The 22306-nt window shown below is 39.5% G+C and overlaps 2 protein-coding genes across 7 annotated transcripts in view; both read right to left on the minus strand.

The window, feature by feature from the left end:
- Nucleotides 1-15697, minus strand: part of slc45a2 (solute carrier family 45 member 2) — a 36511-nt gene extending 20814 nt beyond the window's left edge. For 2 of the 6 annotated variants that reach the window (XM_054757017.1, XM_054757021.1), the window contains exons 1-3: nt 9825-15697; nt 8743-8823; nt 1433-1888 (exon numbers count right to left, since the gene is read on the minus strand). In XM_054757017.1, coding sequence (XP_054612992.1) covers nt 1433-1888; nt 8743-8823; nt 9825-9858 — 571 coding nt within the window. In that variant the 5' untranslated portion in view covers nt 9859-15697. Of the gene's footprint in view, nt 1-1432; nt 7781-8742; nt 8824-9824 lie in introns of those variants that run through there. The other 4 variants (XM_054757022.1, XM_054757019.1, XM_054757018.1 and 1 more) reach the window with 4 other exon arrangements.
- A 12-nt stretch (nt 15698-15709) lies between these two features.
- On the minus strand, nt 15710-20672 carry amacr (alpha-methylacyl-CoA racemase). Its single transcript, XM_054757765.1, has 5 exons — nt 20426-20672; nt 20212-20355; nt 18166-18326; nt 16273-16459; nt 15710-16119 (listed from the first exon to the last, which is right to left on the minus strand). The coding sequence occupies exons 1-5, from the start codon at nt 20670-20672 to the stop codon at nt 15710-15712; spliced, it is 1149 nt and encodes a 382-aa protein (XP_054613740.1).
- Between the last annotated feature and the right edge of the window lie 1634 nt (nt 20673-22306).

Genomic DNA, 22306 nt, shown 5'->3' on the forward strand with positions numbered 1-22306 from the left:
GGCAGCGTTCTTTAATGCTGTGGATGCCATATATTGTACAGGTGTACCTATGTAGCGTCCAATTCATTGTAACCTTAATAAAAGGCCGAAATCTCATGGCAGCAAGTGCCCTTATGTGGTTGAATCAATTCGCTGTTCCTTGATAAGAGCCAAAGATCCTATTTGTGGTGGCTCTTATGACATGGCCCGGAGGCTGGCACAGGTTGTGTGTGTGTGTGTGTGTGTTTTGTGTTGTAAAGTTGAGATTCAGTCACAAGTTAAAACCGTGACTGGTGAGAGAGACGCTCATGCAAGGTCACTTCCATTTCGTCCATCTTCCTTAACTGTTATTATTTTTAATATAATATATTCAGCAAACACTCAAGGCAAAATAGCCTTCATTGAACGTAATTTACATTTTTATGTGAACACCAGAACAATGAACACAGAAGTGAACCTACCTCTTTTTTAATAAACATTGAAGATAATTTAGACTTCAATGACGTGTTTTTGGAAATGATGAAGACCATCTAGTCAGTGATGTACATCATTTCCATGTTTCTCTAAGACAATTTAGTCATCAAAGAACAACATTTACATTTATGAAGACTCAACAATGAGCACTGAGCCAAGAACACTGAAGACTGAAGTGAACAATGAAGCAAACATACTTGAGGCTTCAATGACCCCAATGTAAGAGTTTTTGTAAATTACAAAATCCATGAAAGCAGACCTATTATCTTTGTGTTTAAGGCAAAAACAAGATAATTACACACATCAGCTTTGACTTTGGAAAACAGTGATTGACATTGTCTCCTCTCTGATCTGTTGCGGCCCAAACCACTAACGGTTTGTGTTTGGTTCATATTGATTTGGTCCGTCTAGGTGACCAAGCTTTTTCTACCGAGGGCTGCATTTTCACACCTTTTCTTTTGTAAAATGCTAAAAAAATAATAATAAAATGATGTTTTAACGTTTTATATGCATTTAAAGACAAAACTTTGTGCTAGCTTTGTGTTGAGGTGACAAAGCTTATTATTATTCATAGCTATTACTACATCGGTTTGCTCTTGTTTTACATTGTTGCTGTTGTTGGGGTTTTTTGGTTTCATTTCCACAATGTGCAATGGGCCCATAAAAAACAAGCTGCGGGGTGCAAATAGCCCCCAGGCTCTACTCGATCTTCGATTAATCGACTAAGAAAATAATGGTTAGTTGCAGTCCTGCACTGAAGGCAATTTGAGTCTTCAGTGAACTCAACAAAGAACAATGAACACTGAAGACAATGCAAATGCTTCCGTGATGTTAATGTATATGTTTTTGTAAATTATGAAGAGATTCAGATTAGTCTTGAAGAAAGTTAAAATAATGTATATTCGAGCCGTGGACCGGTGAGGCAACAGTGTTAACAGTGCTAACCACTTGGCCAATGTTTATCATTCAGTTTTCTAACCTGAGATGGCAAGATCTCCGTTGAGGAACAGGGTGATCCCCACCAGCATGAGAAGGCCCAGCGTCAGGATGTATGGCCTTCGCCGCCCCCACGGCGAGCGGCAGTAGTCGCTGGCTGATCCGATGATAGGCTGGAGCAGGAAGCCCAGGATGGGGCTTATCAGCCACACCAGGCTGTACATACTGCGGGGCAGACCAACGCTCAGCAGCACCGGCGTGACGAAGGCTCCCTCCACGGCGTAGCAAAATTCCCTTCCGAACATGACCAAACTGTGGAGGATGAGGCGTCCCAAAGAGCGCCTGGGGGGCTCCACGGACCCAAAGACGGCGCTTTCGATGCTGTCCATATAGTCCTCTTTGGAGCCAGTGAAGTCTGTTGAGTCCTGGTCTACAGTAGTGCTGACGTGCTTGGTGGGCTCCGGAACCCGGCATGGCTGGGGCCTCGCAGACTGGTCCTCTGACAGTACAGTCATGTTTTGAGGGGAAAGGGGGGGTAGAAAGTGGAAAACAGAAAGAATATCTCTCTTAGACAGCCAGGGGGTGGATGACCGGTCCTTGCATTGGTGCTAAATCCTCACTTTACTGCAAAGCTGGGTTAAAAATCCCCACGGCTTTAGCGCCCATGTAAGTCCTCGCCGGCTGGTCTCAGATGAGCCGAGTCCGGCTCCAAGAAAGGAATGAGAGGAGAGGAGAGAAGGTGGGAAAGGACGCTGTATTCATGAGATTATCTGCTTCCCCTCAGTCTTCAAAGTGAGACCTGAGGCCAGCTCAAGGGAATGTCTGTGCTGCACAGGCATGTGAGCATGTGTGTGTGTGTGTGTGTGATGCCTTCATTGATACTATTTAGATTACACTCACATGACTGTATGACAAGTGTATAATACACACAGATGGACAAAAGTATTGGGACAACTCTTTATGGTAGGGCTGGGCGGATCAATCCAAACATGAATAATATCAATGCTACGGGTGGATTGTTACATTTACGTATATATTATTTACAAACTCCTCACATAACTTCTTCGATAAAGGATTTTGGGGCAAAACGCAAAAAGGATTTGAATGAGGGCCAATAACAGTTTCTGCTTTTGTTGACTTCTTCTGCTCAAACATTTGTATGCAATAAAAGGGAATCATTTTGTTGACATTGTTAAATAAATACTTCCCAAATACAATTTTCGTTTGTTTGTCTTGTGTTTTATAGTGATTGTTGTCATGATCAACCAATTAAAAAGGCAAAATCACAATATCTTTCAATGATCTTAAAAAATGTTAAGGACAAATTATTGGTATCAGCATCGGCAGCCGCAATACTGGCGCTACATTTACTTGGTATTGGATCGATACCAAAATTTGCAGCAGCGCCCACCACGGGCGGACTTTTGCCAATTGCCTCGGGCCACGAGATTTCCAGGGGAACCCAAACATCTCATAAAAAACGATTATTGATTTCTTTCTTTGATTAAAAGTACATATTTCTGTTTCAGCCTCAATCCATGTGCTTAAAACTACATCAAAATGCGTAGCTCATCATGATCGTTTCGACCGCACCCCCCTCCCTTCTCATGCAATGGACTATTCCATGTGACTGAGCATGTGCAGATTGATTCAAACGGTACAAAACAAACTTGTTGGCGCAGTTCGGAAAAAAATGAAGCTGAGTTACTCCAGTGGAGCGAAGAAGGGGAGAAGGTGAGAGGAAAACAAACTGTTTTTAACAAAACTACCAAAGGTGTCAACTTTTTTCACATCACAACAAACGTACTGTAGACACACGACAACATCAAGAGCCGGACGCTCTTGCCAGCAAGCAGCACTGCCGTCAGCGTCAGCCGCGGAGAATGCAGCCGTTCTAGAGATGAAGCTGAGAGTGACGCTTTTCATCACATAGAGTATTAAAGTGGTAAACTGCATTAAATGTTGCTTAATCTTCTAATAAAAGTGTTGAGATGATTCACTTATTAGGTAATAATGATCCCCGTTCGGAGGATTTTAAGGATTTTATCTGACTCAGGAAATACAAATTTAAAAAAATACAGTGGAAGCCCGGTTAGCGTGTTTTTCGGTCAAAAATTTGGGCCACAATTTTTATTTATCCCTCTCACGTGTATGTTTTGTGTTAACATTTTTGGCTTTCTGAAAAGGATTGGATTTACATCATTTCTTATGGGAAACTTTGATTTGGTTAACATCCATTTCAGTTACAGTCGAACGAATTAATGACGCTAACCGAGGTTCCACTGTTGTTATGTTGCGGTTGTTTCACGCTGCTGTACGACATCATTTCAACATAAATACAACAATTTTGTCATAGAAATGACCCCTTTGGGGCTCAAATTATGCGTCGACAAGAGCGGTCAACCGTGTACTGTATGTTGGCGTCGACTTAAAGCGGGAGTTACATCCCGACGTACGTGTTACTCCGCAATTTTGGGGAAATTAGTTGGCCGTGGCCAGCACGTAGAGGAAGTAGGTTATCACAGGGGTTGCAAGTGTGTCGCACTTATGGAGCAAGTGATTCATGACACCAACGTGCTTGCTGCTCGCCCTCCGTTGGTAGCTTTTAGATTGTTAGTGCGGCGAGCGACTCGTGCGTGCTAGGTGCGCTTCATGTAAGGCTGTCGTACTGTGTGTGGGCTCGTGAAGCACACTCACTTCGATTGCCTATCCCAGCTGCCTTCGGGCGTGAGGCGGGGTACACCCTGGGCTGGTCGCCAGCCAATCGCAGGGCACATATAGACAAACAACCATTCACTCTCATATTCATACCTATGGACAATTTACAGTCGCCAATAACATGCATGTTTTTGGAACGTGGGAGGAAACCGGAGTACCCGCAAAAAACTGAAAACACTTTCAAAAATAATACATTATTAATTGAGATTGCAGCTGAAGTTGTAAAGTTAAACTGCCCATTTTGGAGTGGCCTTTTATTGTGGCCAGCCTAAGTTACACCTGTGCCATTAATTATCAGTAATACAAATGAAGTGGCAAGGTGGTGTTCCTCAATGTAACTTGTCCGAAAGAAATAAACCATACCATACCAAACCATACCATAACCCTTCATTTGTCCTTTTACAGCATCAGTGCATCATCTTAGACTCCGTTTGAGAATGTCTGGTGGTATGAATCAGTCAGGGTTTGTACACTGTACATTGTTCAGCACTCACAAGGAGACAATAAAACGACGCCAGGAACGTCAGAAGCCGCTTTGAGCTGAAAGGGTTGCTTGCGTCTGAGAGCATGCGTCAGCAAACCATCATGTGTTTGCTTGTAGACGCGTCATACTTCCCATGCTTTGCTGTAATACGTCTTATTTCCTCATCTTAAAAACCCACAACTGGCTTCAATGAAATGTGATTGTGAAAAAACATAAAAAAACAGACTTTTGTTGCGCTCCTTGAGGCCATGAGCAGCCGCTTCTGGGTGTCATCATTCGCTGTCTCCATTGAACACGAGCCTTATCATCTTCTGTCCTCATTGTGAGAGTAAAATGGCATTTCTTCCGTTACAATAAAAGACGTTTTGTTCCAAAAATCCATGCTGCCAGAATGGTTATACTTTAGGATCACTGTGATACTTCACAATGAAATGAAAGGGGCAGGATAAGGAGGGGATAAAATACCCCAACCCACTTAAGACACAGGAGACGCGTTATTGTTTGCATACTCTCGGCCTGTCATGCATCTTTTGTGCTGTTTTGTCAAAGTGGCTCTCCTCCGTAACAGCAAACAATTCTTTAGAGCGATCCGAGACGTTTGTTATTATTTTTTTGACCTCCTGAGGTCACAATTGCACAATCGGGTGTCACGGTACATGCATTCAGAACCGGATTTTTCACATTGAATCCCAGAAGTACAACTTTAATTTTAAAGTTTCATTGAAAAAAATCATTAAAGCTGTTTACACCAAAGCTAAACAGTGTTATGTTTTTATTTTGTTCCCTGGCTATACCTAAAATGAACTGAACTGTACCAAAATGTGATTATGTGGCGCTGTCACACCTCTATCATAGTCGATCGTATATTGGGGTGTCTAAAGTGTGGCTTGGGGGCCATTTGTGTGTTTTACTGGCCTGTGGCACATTCTAAAAATACAATTCATCAAAAAAAAAAAGAAAAAATATTTTTCAAAATATTTGAAAGAGTACATTTGAAATATTAGGAGTATATAGTCATGAAATTACGAGAAAAAGGTTGTAATTTTACAAGATCTTAATATTCCATCCATCCATCTTCTATGCCGTTTATCCTCACTAGGGTCACGGGTATGCTGGAGCCTATCCCAGCTGACTTCGAGAGGCGGGGTACACCCTGGACTGGTCGCCAGTCAATCGCAGGGCACATGTAGACAAACAATCATTCACACAATCACACATTCATACCTACGGACAATTTAGAGTCGCCAATTAACCTAACATGCATGGAATTGGAATTGATTTTTGGAATGTGGGAGGAAACCGGAGTACCCCCTGGGCACCCCACTGAACATGCAAAGTCCACACAGAGATGCACAACGGAGAACCCAGATCTTCCCGATCTCCTGACTGTGTGGCCAACATGCTAACCACTAGGTCACCGTGCGGCCGCAAACAATGTATAATTAAAGATAAAAGGCTTATACTAATAATACGCTTTTCAAGCGTAATATTATGAGAATAAAGTCATAACTATTATGACTTTTTTCTCGAAATTTACGACTTTATTCCCATAAATGTACAACTTTATTCTCGTAATATTACAAGTTTTTTTCTCGTAAATGTACGACTTAATTCAGATAATATTACAAGTTTTTTCTCGTAAATGAACGACTTTATTCTCGTAATTACAAGTTCTTTCTCGTAAATGTACGACCTTGTTCTCGTAGGTTTACAACTTTATTCTCAAGCGTAATATGAGAAAAACGTCGTAAATGTTACGACTTTTTTCTCGAAATCTACAACTTTATTCTCGTAAATGTACGACTTTATCCTGGTAAATTACAACTTTTTTCTCCTAAATGTACGACTTTGGTCTCGTAAATTTACAACTTTATTCTCAAGCGTAATATTATGAGAACAAAGTCGTAAATATTACAACTTTTTTCTCGTAAATTTATGACTTTATTCTCAAAATCTAATTTTTTTTTTTCTCAATGTGGCCCCAATACTCCGCCGTACTTCTTAACCCCAAGTGAGGGCAAACAACTTCTTATGAAAAAGAGCGTGTTTCTTCAAAGCCTTTAAAATCCTCCCCTCGTGTCTCCTTCCAAAACATGTGTGGTTAAAAGCTACCTCTCAGCATGACCATGTAGGTTTCAAGGCTGAGCTGACATGCAGTCCAGCAGCTCAAAATCAGCAGGTCATAGCACATCTATTTTGTGGTTTATTCCTTCCAGAAAATGATGTGGTGCTTTCTTTGCCTATGATTCGTGCCCGCTGCGTTTTGTGGCCAATTTTACACAGCACAAAGCACAGTCCCGCTGTGCTAAGTTCCTTTATCCCCTCCTGCATTGCAGAAGAACTGAATGTGATAAAATGATGGAGTAAGAATCAGTAATAAGTAGCCCCAGTAGTTCACTCTTGATTAGTCCAGGCTTCAATGTCTGATTAGGTGCACAGTTTATACAAAATACGTCAAATGAAAAAGGATTTCAAAGTACCACATCTTTATCCGTCTTTCCATTTTCTGTGCGTTCTAAAGAAAGATAAAAAGCTAGCATGAGGGAGCTACAATGCATGTAATGGGACCCACCTATTTTGACTATAAAGCCCTCTAAAAAAACCTCCAAAAACAGCAACAATGTTCCATTTACATAACATGACCTGCATATTAACCAAGCTACAACGGCATTGTTATTGTAGGACCTAACACCGAAGAAGTACTTTTCTGTCTCAAGCCACTACTGAGATGTAACGTTAGCTACCTGATTTGCTGATGTGAGTTTGGAAAAGGTAAGCTTATAAATAATGCCATTTCCCCCCAGAAATGCCACTCATAGTCCAGTGCGACTTATCTATATTTTTTTCTTGTTCGTTGTGCATTTTTGGCTGGAGCGACTTACAGTGGCGCTCAGGCAATTGTAACAAATATAAATACAATGGCTCGTGATTAAAGGTTCAGACAACTCCAAACATCTACACTACAACATCATCTGAAGCAGTTCACAATCATTATTTATCTAATAACATGACAGAAATATAAAACCTTTTAAATAAAATACAATCTACTCACCAGAAATGGCAATTTCCTCCTCCTCAGACAGGCATTGTGGGCATAACTTATCTTGCTGAAGAGTTTTGCTCTGATCAGCCAATCAGAACTGGGGGCCTGAAAGCTGGCCCTGAGAGGCGATTCAGAAGTCTGATTGGCTTAAAAAAAACAAAAAAAAACAGTCCCATTGCTCATAGTGTGTATGTGGCAGGGGCCAACACTCTTGATTCTGAAGGCCCTGGGCAGATTACATTAACATGGCAACACATAGAAGCTGAAATCTGATTGGACAAAAAAAACCCAAAAAACTAACATACGCTACTGGAAGCAGTGCAGGCAAGAAACATACTACAAAATGAAACTAATAGGCTGTTGGCATTAAAGTAATATTATTTAATGGAACAAATACTGCAAATTAAAATTCGAAACGTAGGCCACAATGGTTAGGCCAGCAGAGAAGGCCTTGCTGGCCCTGATTGCCAAAAAGCAACCTTTTACCTGTCCACACAAATGTACAGGCCAATTTTGGAAAAGTGTTGTTCAGAATCTTAAAGCCCAACAAATGGATCCTACGTGCAGACGAAAGGCCAAAGGAAGGAGGGAAATAGGCGTTTGTGAAGACATCTGTGGACATGTGGACACGGACTTAGTTGTGCTGCCAGTAGCACAACATGTGAACCTTGAGGAATCAGGATTTACCAACTGTAATAATGTTTGACGTAATGCATCATTTAAACTGGAGCCATCTGCAAATCATTTATTTCTTCTGTCCATATCCCGTAATGCAAGTAATATTTACAATACATTATTACAATCTCTGACAGTGTGAAGTTACTCAAATTTAAGTGCTTATTTAACTTAATCAAAATATGCATTCCCTTCCTCCTGAAGGTCAGTGAACTCACATGTTGCCTCCAGTAGCTAAGAAAGTTTTTTTTTTTTTTTTTTTTTAAACGTGAGCGGAAACTTGTACAAAAAAACGAGGCCGCATTATGACCTCCTCCCTGAAAGCACCATCATGTCCCAGCCAGTCACTGGTGAAGCCACTTAAGAACAGATGCAAAGGCGAAAAAAACGGCATAGGCACGGGGAACGTAATCATGCTCAATTTTCCACCCACCGATCTTTGATGCGTAATCAGCTGCAAGTGAAAGCACCTTTGTTGACTTGTCCACTTGAGGCTCCTTTCTGGGGAACAGTGCTGCATATGAGGAAAACAAATAGTACATTTGGCTAAAAGGCGATAGAGAGAAATGTGTCTTATCATCCATTCAAACTAAAAATGTAGTTGCAAGCAAAAGAAAAGATTTAAAAACAAAATTATTTTTTTTACCACAATTGCTTTTGTTTACACATTTAAAAAAAAGAAAAAAGATTTTCTCTCAATAAAAGGCGAACCAGAGATGACTGTATTTGCCTATGCCACAATTTGGCATGGCTAACCACAATATGGTTGCTTCAAATCAATTCAACCTGCATTTAGAGAAAATATTAATAGTTATTTTGTATAATTACGCCAGATCACATTTTTTTTCCTAGAGGAAAGAATGGAATCTTCAGTGTTTTAAGCCACATTGTAACATTTTTAACTGCCATACAAGTGGAAAAAGAAGTTTGGGAAATAAAGCTAAAGTAAAGTAAAACTCCTAACCCTCTGACGTCACGTGACAAGAGGTTTTCATCTATTGCGCTTTTCAAAATTTTAAGTGCTACAGACTATTTTCGTTGTTAGAGCATAGAAAACCTTTTAGACTTTCTAAATACAATTTTTACCATTATTAGAGCCCTCTAGACATGAAATAACACCCCTGTAGTCACTTTTACATTCATATTACCCAAAATAGTAGATGTGATCAGAGAAAATAAGTCATTTAAGACATAAATAAAGACCAGAGTATTTTTTTTTCTCCCTTAATAATAAAATGTTTCATTTAAAAAGTGCATTTTGTGTTCAGTTGTGCTGTCACTAACTCATATTTAACTTTGATGATCTAAAACATTAAAGTGTGACAAAAACAAAACAAAAAAAATAAGAAATCAGGACGGGGGCAAACCCTTTTTCACACTACTGTATGTATGCAGCTAGCCTTATTGTACTGAGCAGTCAGGGCAGTGTGTTTCCTTTTTCTTTGTGGCTATAAGATCAATTTCCCTTTGAGGAAATCCCTCAGAAAATACCAGACTCGCTCGAGAACTACTTACGTGCATGTGGCAGAAGAACACGTAGTCGAGGCATAGCCACATCGAGGAAGACAATCTTCCGCCCTTCATCATGTCTCCCAAGAGCACAGCAGGCTCCCCGGATGGCAGTGGACCGAAGAAAAGGAAAGCCAAAACCATGGAAGTGAAACCAGACATTGCAAGAATGCTCAGAAATTCCGGTCAAAGCCTCTCAACCGCTGCAATCATCGCCAAGGGTAAAGGCGGCATGCTTGAACATGTGAAATGAAATCGACTGTGATAGTTTGCATCTTTTTGATTGCACTTTCATTTCACAGTATAATGTATCAATCAATAATGGATTTTATTTTTGAATATATGCAAAGGCTCAATACAAAAAAACACAAAATCAGGTTGCATTGCTATTGCAAGCGCAAATCAATCAGAAGAAACACAATGAACAACATGTATGCGTCTGTCCCAGCGGCACCAGGAAATGGTACAAGGCAGACATATCAATTTTTCCGCAGTAAGCTGTCAGCTCTGTGTGACGGCTGACAGCGAAGATGTCACTCCCACGACACACAAAAGCAACACAAGCCCGGGTGACAACGATGTTCACATTGTTGGAAGGCAAGCGAGCTGAGCACTGTTGGTTTACCCCTCAAATGATCTGTCAGTGCGAGGTCATCTGTTAAATACAGTGGCTTGACCTCCCTGGAGCATCGCGTACTTGACATCACTTGTTGTTCCAATGCTATCAATCACTGACAAGATTTGTCCTTCAGTGTTGGAATACAGGCTTTTGCACATTAACGTGACGCCTTCGTGTGGAACACTTGGCTTTGTGTTGCTACGGCAACACAGAATTTCTACGCTGAGAACCGAATGTCATTTATAATGCTCACAGTTGGATTTAGTCTATTTCCGTTACTTCCTATGGGGAAAATATGTTGGTTGGTTTGTTGTTAGTTAGTAAGAAAGATTACACAATAAGTACCGGTTCCATGAAACTTTGAGACAACACATGCAGAGCAAGACCTCATTATACTGTATTTTGGTGCCAATAGGGATAAAATTGTGCGTAATTTTATCCTGTCGCCTATCATATCGCTCCACCCGCCAGTTATTAATGCTAACTGCCACCTTGCATGATATAAATAAAATTCTAAATAACATACAATACAGAAAACAAACCACAATGAAGATATGTTGTTGTATAGTTGGCCAATTTAAATAAATAGGGCTCAAAATAATCCAAAAAGTCAAGTAAAGTGCCGTAATGCAATGTCATACGTGTGTGTTTCACTTTAAGACATGTATCAATGTTATTTAATTGTTGAAAGTACTATTCTTTATCAGTAATACTACGTGGGTGGACTATTCTCTACCGAGTGCCTTCCTAGATACAGTAATCCCTCGTTTATCACGGTTAATTGGTTCCAGACCTGACTGTGATGAGCCATTTTCCGCAAAGTAGAATTCTTAATTTATAAATAAAATATTTTCATAGAGCATAAAAAAGCATGTTATATTAGAGCCCACTAGACATGACATAACACCCCCATAGTCACCTTTACGCTGGTATTACCCAATTTAGTAGACATAAGAGAAGAAATATTAGACAGAAATAAGACATAATATAGACTCACGTATTAGCACTGGAAGAGTTCTTTGTTGCTCGCAGTACTTCCTGCGGTGGCTATTGTCTCAACAGTGTAACATTACTGACACCTATTGACCAGTCTAGAATACTAAAGATCATCACGTCTTTGAAGGAGTTTTCTGAATGCCCTGTATTTGTATTTTAGTTTCTTTAACCACGTTTATGCTTGAAAATGCTTAATTTAGGCAAAAAATATATATAAATTTGCTTCAACAGGCATATTATTTGACTAATAATAGCCTGAAGTCAACCACCCAACACTGAGGATTTTTTTTGAAGCCGCGAAAATCAAAGCGCAAAGGGTCGAATTTGTCGCAAGGAGTAAACAGATACATGTACGTGTGGAAGACTTTGACCATGTATGTCATGGTGTCAACGACCATGCATGTTTTACAGACACTTTCTGTTCAAATATTTCGATTTTGTGGATAGTAACATATTGTTCCTTGAATTACGCTGCAACACTTATTTTGCACCACCTCCATTTCAAACTGCACGGTCTTTTCATAAAATAAGATATTTAAGTAGAAAAATGTCAGCAATTTGGGTTGCCACTTGTCATGTAGGCGACTTGTCATGATGGCGAGTCCCACAGCAAAACCATTGGAGAACCACTGGTCATACACACACACACACACACACACACACACACACACACACAAATACTTTATACCGATATGAGTCATGAGGCCAACATTTTGGATTTCTGTCCACACAATTTTGGTGTGCAATTACCTCATCCAATCCCAGCCACTTTTCAAAGGACAACCCCTTCAGTACCGATTCAAGGCGCACAGAATATTGTGTTCTATGGCTATACATAAACATGGAACCTACCATTAGACTCTCGTCTTTCATCTGAATTGTTTTTGCTCGCGACAGCTCAAATACCTCAATAACTATACCACAACACAAACAATACAAAAAAAGGGGTTGATTTACATCAAAATAACAATTTATTTCCAAATATAACACTATGAACTATTTACAATTTCACATTTGGAACTAAACTGTATGTGTGCACGTGTGTGCACGCGCGTGTGCATGCGTTATAATTTCCCTACAATGCGTAACCTGCACGCTACACTCCTCCATGCTGGTTCCCTTCCTCCTTGCTGTCGAGTGTGTTTTTACATGCAAAAGATGCATGACGAGCGCTTATCAAATGCACTTCTGCCACCTTGCGGCCGTTTTTATGGCTTAAAACTGCTTTAAAGAGTGACATCTTTTACTGTGCAGTTGTGTCATCGCTTCTTTTTGCCTCTCGCACACACAAAAAACCTATGAGTACATCTTTGGGATGGGGCGTTTGGGTTTTTAAAAACTTATAAATACGTCTTTGGTATTGATTGAGTTAAGTGCCATTGTTTCTCCGCCACCATCTTGCAGGTGAAAACCTTTCAGGCACCATGACAAACATTCTACCACATGGTGGTGTTCAGCGATTATTTATTAGTATTCATGAATCGCTGCTCATGCACAATATGAGATTGACAATTTAATAAGAGGTTTACAATCAATTTGACCAATTCCTTGACAAATTGGGTTGCTGTGTCGTTGACATTAGCAGTTAACCCACGACTTCACCACTACTTCTGTGTATCTCGCCGCAACAGTGGCAATTATATGGTTTGCAGGTTGTTTCCCTGGCTGACTGACCACCGTAATACCTTTCACTACATGCCTGGAGGACAAGTATAGGGACAGAGGACTTTTAAGACATTTGTAGAATGTAGAATGAGTTGACAAATACCTGTAATGATAAAGGAGGTGGGTTGGCGGTTGAAACACAAAAGTAGGAAGGAAAGGTCACCCTTTTTTTTTTTTTTTTTTTCTAACATGGAAAGGTAAACCGACACAAATGTTCTGTACGGTCACGCAATAAAAGGTCACTTAACTGTTGAAAGGTTAAGCAATATAGAAACACTGGAAGTTTATCTCTTTTAGTCCTTTACAACTGAACGGTTCTAACAGTTCTCTCTATGCCCCTCCAAATTTTATTGAAGCACACTTACATGTTGTTTGGACATGCATAGTGCACACTAAACACACTAAAGACGCTTTTTATGTTATTATGTAATGTTATGAAGGGATGGCAAAAGTGAACATTCTGAAATGTGGATTTATTTTAGTGCAAAGCAAAAAAAAAAATGTCTTAGCTGTAATAATATATATTTAAATTATATTACAATGTATTTTTCCATTTTTAAATTAAATTTTATTACTTGTAATACAAAAATACAGCTACATTTACCACATTACCCCACGCAGAAGAAGAAGAATTATAAACAATGATTTTATCAGTGTTCCAAACAATATGATACTGATATTTTTTAAATGACTGTATATAGCGCTTTTCGAGATACCACAGATGCTTGTTATAATTTATTTATTAATATTTGTATACATTAGTGAATTAATTTAATTTGATTATTGGAGCACAGTAGGTATTTCAAAATAAAAGAGTACATAATAATACAGGGGTGACAGATTAATTAGCATCACATTTATTAGAATTGCCTGTAATCCGAATTACCGGTCCACCACCCCAAATTCAAAAATACATTGAAAACGTGTGCAGCACTTTAAACTTTCAATGATCTTTATATTCAAAGCCAGTCCATTCAGCGTATGACAAAACACGTGTCGCAGTAATGACACAGTGTGCCTTCTTATACGCAGTTATTTGCCTGGAGTCTGGCCCTATGAGGTGGATGTCAGATGTTTGAAGTCATGCCGTGGACATTCCTCACGTAATGTGCATGTGAAATAGACTTAGGGTGCATATCTTTCTAGTAGGAGTATGCACTGAGTGTATTAGCGCACACAATTAGTGGTGTGTAAGCATGGAACAATATGTTTGTTAAATAAGCTTACAAATTATTATGTCACTTGGCAGACCATAGTGGCAGCCATGTGACCAAACAAGTCATTCCTCCTAAGATTTTCTATTGAGACACTTTTTCACACCACTGTAAATAAGACACATGCTCATGTAAGTTGCTACAAATGACAAGATTTCTCGTTCAGAAAGAAACGGTTTAGCGATACGAAAGAAATAAATTAATCACACGATAAATGAGGGAGGCGTGCTGGCCTGCCGATATCTGTCGGGCTCTAGCGTATACAGCATGTGTGTGTGAGAGTGACGGGAAGAAAAGCTCAGACTGACTCAAAGAAAAGTCGTTTGGTAGCATAGTTTAAATGTATACTGTAAATCTGTAAATCACAAATATAAGACAACCCATCTTTTTATCTTATAGTCGGGTCAACGGTATTTAGCCTTTTTTGTAGCCTTTTTATGTATTTAACAGTAAATGCCAACATAACATGATCAATAATGCATTTGTAGCTTTAAAGATGAAAGCTAGCACAGTTATAGTGAAACAATCCCGAAGTAGCACAGCTACAGCTTTATCTTTAACAACTATGGCTTCTTTTTCTTTTCTTTTTTTGTTAAATAAAAAATAACTCACAAGTGACTTCTGCACATTGGCTCTCCCACGAGGACGTGTGGCTGCTGAAATGCTTTTAATGTATTATTCAAATGCATTCATTTTCCTTAGCAGATGCAGCGCAAGAAAAAAAAATAGTCCACTATTTTAAAAGAATCCCTTAAGACGTTCGGGGAAACTCAAAACTCAAATCCCTACATTTTTTTTGGTCTTTTATGTCACCATACATAAATTAAAAATCACAGCATTTAAAGAAATAAGGACAACAAAGGAAATAGCAACAGCTTCTCCCTTGATTTGAAACGTCAGCCCTTTCATCCCCCTCTACAGTTTAATTAAATGTTCCTACTTACATTCTATGGTGAAATGATGACATTTGCGCCTGTACGTTCAGAGTTGAATTCCCCTTTAATAGCACAAATCATATTATGTATATTATATCTCAGTATTAGTATGGCCACTGCTTTTGGTGTGTTGTTAGTCATCCATCTTACATGCCACGAAACAAGGACTTATTTACATTTCCACATGGAAAGTATCTATCTACAGTGTCTCTCTATCAATATGGAAATGTAAATAAGTCCTGGTTTCGTGGCATGTAAGATGCATGTCTAACAACATCACTAACAGTCGATGCTTGTTCTGTCAGTTTGCATACATTGAACTGTATTTCCATGGCAACCACTTCACTAAATGTCAGCCAGGGCACTAAGATGGAGTCAAGATTTTGTTTTCTTCGAGAAAATCATTTTCATAGTGCTTGTAAAAATATTCAAGAATAAAAGACTTAATAATTGAATGGACCACTACAATTTTGCCATGACAGCATTACTCTCCACAATTCCTGCTGCCAGCATCTTCTCTATCTCAGATTTTTTAAACCCATATTCCTCCAGAACCTCCACTGTGTGTTCTCCAATAAGCAAGCCAGAGGCGACAGAAGGCTCCGCGGGAGTACGGGAAAGGAGCGGGGCCGGCCGAGGGCTTTCCTGCCCGCTGGAGTCCTTCATGAAGGAACCCCTCTCCTGGTTGTGTGGGTGCATGCTCACCTGGTCAAATGACAACACAGGCGTCACGCACGCATCTGTCCCATCAAAAATTCCGGACCAGTCCGCCTGCGTCTTTGAGGCGAAACGCTCCGAGAAGATCCGTCGGAGCTTCGGCCAGTCGTCGAAGCTCATCTGCGGAGGTAGCTTGTCTGCGTCTAATTCCAAACCTTGAAAGAAAACAAAAACGGGCACGTGTAGGTTAAGTTGACTTCTTATTAAAGCAAAGAAGTTAATGTAAACACATGACGCCTCCAGCCCTGAAGGTGGTAGTAATGACGCCATAAAAAGTTCAAGCACGGTGTCTATTTGTGTACGCAAACCTTGAAGCAGCTGTTTGTAGAACTGTGGCTCGATGGCGCCCACGGCCACGTACTTGGCGTCAGATGTCAGGTAGGTGTCGTAGAAGGGTGCGCCGCTGTCCAACATGTTCTCCCCTCGTGGACGATCCCACATACCAATGCTGTGGGATTTCCAAACAAAGGAACCCACGTATGCCGCTCCTTCTACCTGTTAACAGTCAGTGTTAGCAGGATGATGCAATTACTCCATGACATTTCCTGGACCAGAGATGCTCGATATTGGCTTTCTTTCTGATATGGAATATAATAATCCCTTGTTTATTGTGGTTAATTGATTCAAGACCTGGCCTTGATAATTTAATTTAAAAATTAGGATTCCGTATTTATAAATTGAATATTTCTGTAGTTAAAGCATAGAAAACCTGCTTACAACCATCGAAATGCGTTTTTTAACATTATTAGAGCCCTCTAGACATGAAATAACACCCCTATAGTCACCTAAAATTGTATGTACTAATATAGTAGATAAAATAACATAAAATAAGCCATTAAGGACATAAACAATACTTGTGCTCATGTATGTTGCTGTAAATGCGTTCCAGTGCTTAGGGGGGCTGATTGGGAGGCAGACAGGTTTGTTTCTCAAAATATTATTACTACTATATTATTTCTTTAATAGTTCATCTTTATGCAACTAAAATTTTTCCTCATTTTTTTTCCCTCAAATTTCGACATTTTTTTTGTTATAAAATAACTTTTTTCTCTTAATATTTTGACCTTATTCTTTAAAATGACTGCAGATTTTTCCACTTATGCTGTTTTTTTTTTTGTAAGTTTCCTTGTTGAATTATATTTTTAGAATGTGCCGCAGGCCAATAAAAGCAGCCACGGGCCGCACTTTGGACAACCCCGCAATACAGTCAGTTCTACGCATGCGTACGTTGTGTGAACTTATGTATGTATATATATATATATATATATATATATATATATATATATATATATATATATATATATATATATATATATACGTATATATATATATATATATATATATATGTATGTATATATATACGTATATATACATATATATATATATATATATACACATATACATATATATATATATATATACATATATATGTATGTTATTTAATTACTGAAAGTTATAACATCATTATAGCGATTTCAATGCGTTTTCTTTATTTTCATGACTATTTACATTGTAGATTCTCAAAACTATGAATGAACACGTGGAATTATGTACTTAACAAAAAAAGTGCCAAATAACTGTAAATATGTCTTATATTTCAGACATATATTTTATGTCTTATCATTTTTTTTGATAGAGCTGCAAACACTTGGTGTTCTCTCAATGAGCTTCATGAGGTAGTCACCTGAAATGAATGAAAACTTCACAGGTGTGCCTTTTCAGGGTTACTTAGTGGAATTTCTTGCCTCATTAATGGGGTTGGGACCATGGCGTTTTATTGTGTGTGTCCAAACTTTTGGCCTGTATTGTATGCAAAAAAAAGTTTGGGAATCAATGCTGTCTAAAGGTAAACTGAACAGACGGGATTGCGATCGATTCAGTGCCCTGAGAATACAATGGCCTGGATGAATGAGAATACTCACAGGTCTAAGGGCAACTGCATTTAAAAAGCAAAAGGCTTTACAGCTCTTTCCTCTTTTATCTGGCAAACACTCTTGCATTATATTTAAATGCATGAATCCAAAGAACCAAAAGTGAAAACATATAGATTGGGTCAATTAGTGGACTACCACAACAACAAGGAGGGAGGGAGGTGGCTATCAACATGGCCCCCACACCCTGACTGTTTATAATAATATCAAATGTATATATCAAATGCATATTGATGTGTGAGGGAAATTCTCCATAGCATGTTTACTTACCATACTGGCATCAATGATCTGTCCTTTCCCCGACTTTGTCCGCTCCAGCAGTGCTAGGACGATACCGAGGGCGCAGGTGAGCCCGCCGCCTGCAAAGTCCGCTAAGATATTCAGCGGCGCGTACGGCTTCTCTCCGCTGCGACCCAAACGGGATAAAAGGCCTGTGGTGGCAAGGACAAACCGAAAATACGGGGTGACAATTCTACATGCGTGTTAGAAGAAAAGGAAGAGCACACTGCTGAGCCAACAACAATGTAACAAGTGTAACCTGAAACAGTTGCAATCAGGAGTTTACATACTTTACACATACCGTACACATGCACCTTCTCATTCGGGATCATGAATGACTGCAGTTGGTAGTTTCTCTTTGGCAGCATAAAATAATTAATTTGACGAATGACCACTCTTGGCTCAACCAATACTCAGAACAATGAGAAAGTCCAAGCAACTCGGTCAAGATGTAAAAAGGAGGCAGAGAGATTCACAGAAGTTGAGACGTCTTTTGGACAACTTCACAGCCCCACATCATCAGTTCAAACAATTGTACAAAAGTACATGTTGTTTGGATGTGTCACTGCAACACATTGCCAAAATAATCTTTAATCCCAACCCAAGGCAGCATACCCCTGAGGTGCAACATTTGTCACGTATTAAATGAGTGAGTGAACGGTAAGGAGGTCAAGTTTAATCCAGACACAGACAGGATTTATCCAACACAACATAATAGAACAACTTGACAGGCATAGCAAATCCCCATTATAAAATATATACAGTATGTTTTATATTTGTAATATGTGTTTTATATTATATTTATTTTAGATGTTATATTTTAATAATTCATATAATAGGAATTACAGTCGCCCCTCGTTTATAGCTGTTACTTGGTTCCAGACCCGACTGTGTTAAATGAATTTCCACGATATACGATTCAATGTTAATAAATGAAATATTCTTGTAGTTGAGAGCATAGAAAAAACAAATATGATTTTTAAGATTATTAGAGCCCTGTACACATGAAGCAACGCCACTATAGTCGCCTTTTACACTCTTATCATTCATTGTTTACACCACATTGTATCTCTCATGCTGCAGGGACTCGAGGCAGCCGCAAGCTAAGCACACTAGCAAGCTAACAGGTCAGCCTCAAATTTACGTATTTCTTCGAAACTTAAGAAGCCAAAAACTTACCACTTCCACACGGGATGGGAGAACTTTTTTCCCCCACTCTATCATGTCGGACGTGCCATGGCTGACTTCATGCAGTGTTAATGTAGGTAATGTAATGTAAGGCAATGTCTCACTGCTTTGTGTCAATACTGCCGCCTAGTGACCACGATACCACATATCACTTGTATTTCAATGTGTTTTCACTAATAATAACAGACCATAGCCTACCACGAAACGACGAGCATTTATTAATTAATTCATTTATGAAAAAACACGATTTACAGACGGAGCGATAACTTGTTGCAAAAAATTGGTGGAATGTGTTGACATTTTGCGCGTTTAGAACAATGACTGGCAATTGTGCGGCATGCACTACTTGGCTACAACCAGCAGAGGCACTGCTGGTTCAGTCTCAACGAGTTGGTGAAGAAGAACATCATGAGGGCAGCTCTAATCTTTAGTTGTAAAAACAACTGTTCTCAAAATGTATGCCAATAAAACCTTTTTCTTACTGTTGTGCCATATAAAATTAATGTAACAACATTTGCAACCATGTATTTATAGTTTTGTTGTCATTAGGAAAACAAGCTCACAATGAATATCCTTCAAGGTACCCCACAATGCTGATCTGATCAGAAGAATAGACCTTTGTACAGTATCTATTTAGCCTTCTACATAGCAATCTCACAAGATATGAATGTAGGGCCTTGAAACGCGCTTATCACATGTTCTCACAACATCCAGCTACCCCTTCCTCAAACTAAGCAGCCTGTTTCTTCGTCAATTTGGGCTTTGTACTACTTGAGAAGTTGCACTGTTCACTTATATCGCTAAAATATGAGTTTGTATGTTTGTATGTGTGGGTGGGTGAGTTAGTACCTGACATGGCCAGATAGTTGATGTCATGGCCGGCTGCGGAGGCGTACATTCCACTTTGTCCATATCCCGTCAGGCGAGCGTAAACCAAACCAGGATTTTCCTTCAGCAGCTCCTGTGGACCCAGACCAAGCTTCTCCATCACACCTATGAGGCCAGAAAACATACAAGCATTTTCTGTAAACATCCACAGTACTGGCCCAGTGGTCTGACCGACCTTTACGGTAAGGCTCGAGGACGACGTCCGACTGGACACAGAGCTTCCGGAGCAGGGCAACACCCTCAGAAGTCTTCAGGTTGATGGCCACCGATCGCTTCCCCCGGGCCTGCGTGTCCAAAGAGGCACCGACCTTGGTCCGGTCCACCCGGATCACCTTGGCTCCGAAGTCTGCCAGGATCATTCCACAGAACGGTGCTGGAGCCAGGCCCGCCAGCTCAACGACTCGAATCCCGGCCAGCGCCATGTTGATAGAACTATAAGATAGAGGGCATATATTAATTAAATACAAAGTTTCGGTTATGAATTAGCATAATGTTTAACTAATTGATTGTTTTATGTGAAATTATGAGGAATTGGCCAGAGATGAATCATGTCTCAAGGGAACTGACTGATTTCAGAAAGCACATTTAAAAAAAATCTGTTATCATTCAACTATTCCACTTGTAGGATTTACTAGAACAAGCCAGCATGTCACCCAGGAAGGTTCACCCAACTCTGATTTAGCATTTGAGAAAAAGAATCCCTGTGAAATCTGAATCATACGTGACAGTCACTGTGTCGGATTTCAGTGAACACCTCACGAAAAGTTCCTTGCCCTGAACGCACCACGGCTAAAAACAAGCTAGCTTTTGCGTTCGGCACCGCGACTGAACTTACTGTGTTGACTCTTGAAGCGCGAGACGAAGAACAAAAGAACCCGCAAAAGCGCAAACAAGTACGCACAAGACTGTGGAAAAGGCTCAACTTTGTGACACTGACATTAGAATTTAAGTTGGAGTAGCTACAAAGTCCAAAGTGACACGCAGACGTCATCCGAAGGAGGAGTACTACCAGTGACGTTCAGTTCAACACACACAAGCTAACAACGACATCCACCATTCTAAAAGATTATGTTATGGTAAATAATAAACGTCCTGGCAACCTGCACTCGTTCTAGAAGCAAAAAAAACACCTACGAAGTTATGTATTGCTGCAAAGAGCAACCCAGCGTGTCGTAGGCATTGATCACGTGACAATGAACTCACGGAAGTAGTCGAGTTACCCGGATGTGTGTATCACGCGCTATATCAAAAATAAATGTGAATTTTTATTTGTCTCCTAAAGGACATGCTGGAGAATGATAAATATCGAGTAATATAGTTACTTACAGACTCGGGAAAATCCTTCTTAAATGTCTTTTTAAGCTATAACAATGGTGATCTTTATACTGTATTGTACATGCAATGTTACAATATCAAATTGTTTTCAAGCTAAAGCGGTGAAAAGAAGACAAAATGTCATAATCTTATGAGAATAAAGTTGTAATGTTACAGGATTTTACTGCATGAAGATGAGGAGTGTTGTAAATTTCCACTTTAAGTTTGATCACTTAAATATTCCTGAACACTTTAATGGGATTGCCTCGTTTCCTCTTTTCAACATTTTCTTTTATTTCTTATAGTATTAGTTTTTTCTTTTCCCTTATTACGATGGATTATTAGGGCCACATTGAAAAAAATTATCGGCGATTTCGAGAATAAAGTCGTAATATTTCGTGGATAAAGTCGTAAATTTACTGGAAAAAAAGTCGTAAATGTACGACTTTGTTCTCACAAAAAGTCCTTACCCCGCACCCTGCACGTGCCCAAGGCCAAAGGTCACATAAATCCCCCCTTTCTCAGCTGTATTAAAATAATCAGAGCTCTCAAGAATAAAGTTGTAAATTGACGACAAAAAACTCGTAACATTACGAGGCCTCCTGTTACTCCCGTAGCCAATCCACCCCTGCAATCAAGATTCTGTCATCTTCAATATTTGTCCAGTTCCTTGATGTCTTTGACACAAAGTACTTAGGATTCCCAAGAAAGATAACGCCACAATTAAAAAAAAAAACAAAAC

Source organism: Dunckerocampus dactyliophorus, chromosome 17 (assembly GCF_027744805.1).
Source record: "Dunckerocampus dactyliophorus isolate RoL2022-P2 chromosome 17, RoL_Ddac_1.1, whole genome shotgun sequence".
NCBI classification, from domain to species: Eukaryota; Metazoa; Chordata; class Actinopteri; order Syngnathiformes; family Syngnathidae; genus Dunckerocampus; species Dunckerocampus dactyliophorus.

Bases quoted from the DNA above. Each gene is read 5' to 3' on its own strand.
- amacr (XM_054757765.1), bottom strand. From the start codon at position 20,672: ATGGCGCTGGCCGGGATTCGAGTCGTTGAGCTGGCGGGCCTGGCTCCA. The intron at 16,460-18,165 runs GTAAGTAAACAT...GACTGTTAACAG, and splicing joins AGATCATTGATGCCAGTATG to GTAGAAGGAGCGGCATACGT. The intron at 16,120-16,272 runs GTTTGCGTACAC...TTTTCTTTCAAG, and splicing joins CTACAAACAGCTGCTTCAAG to GTTTGGAATTAGACGCAGAC.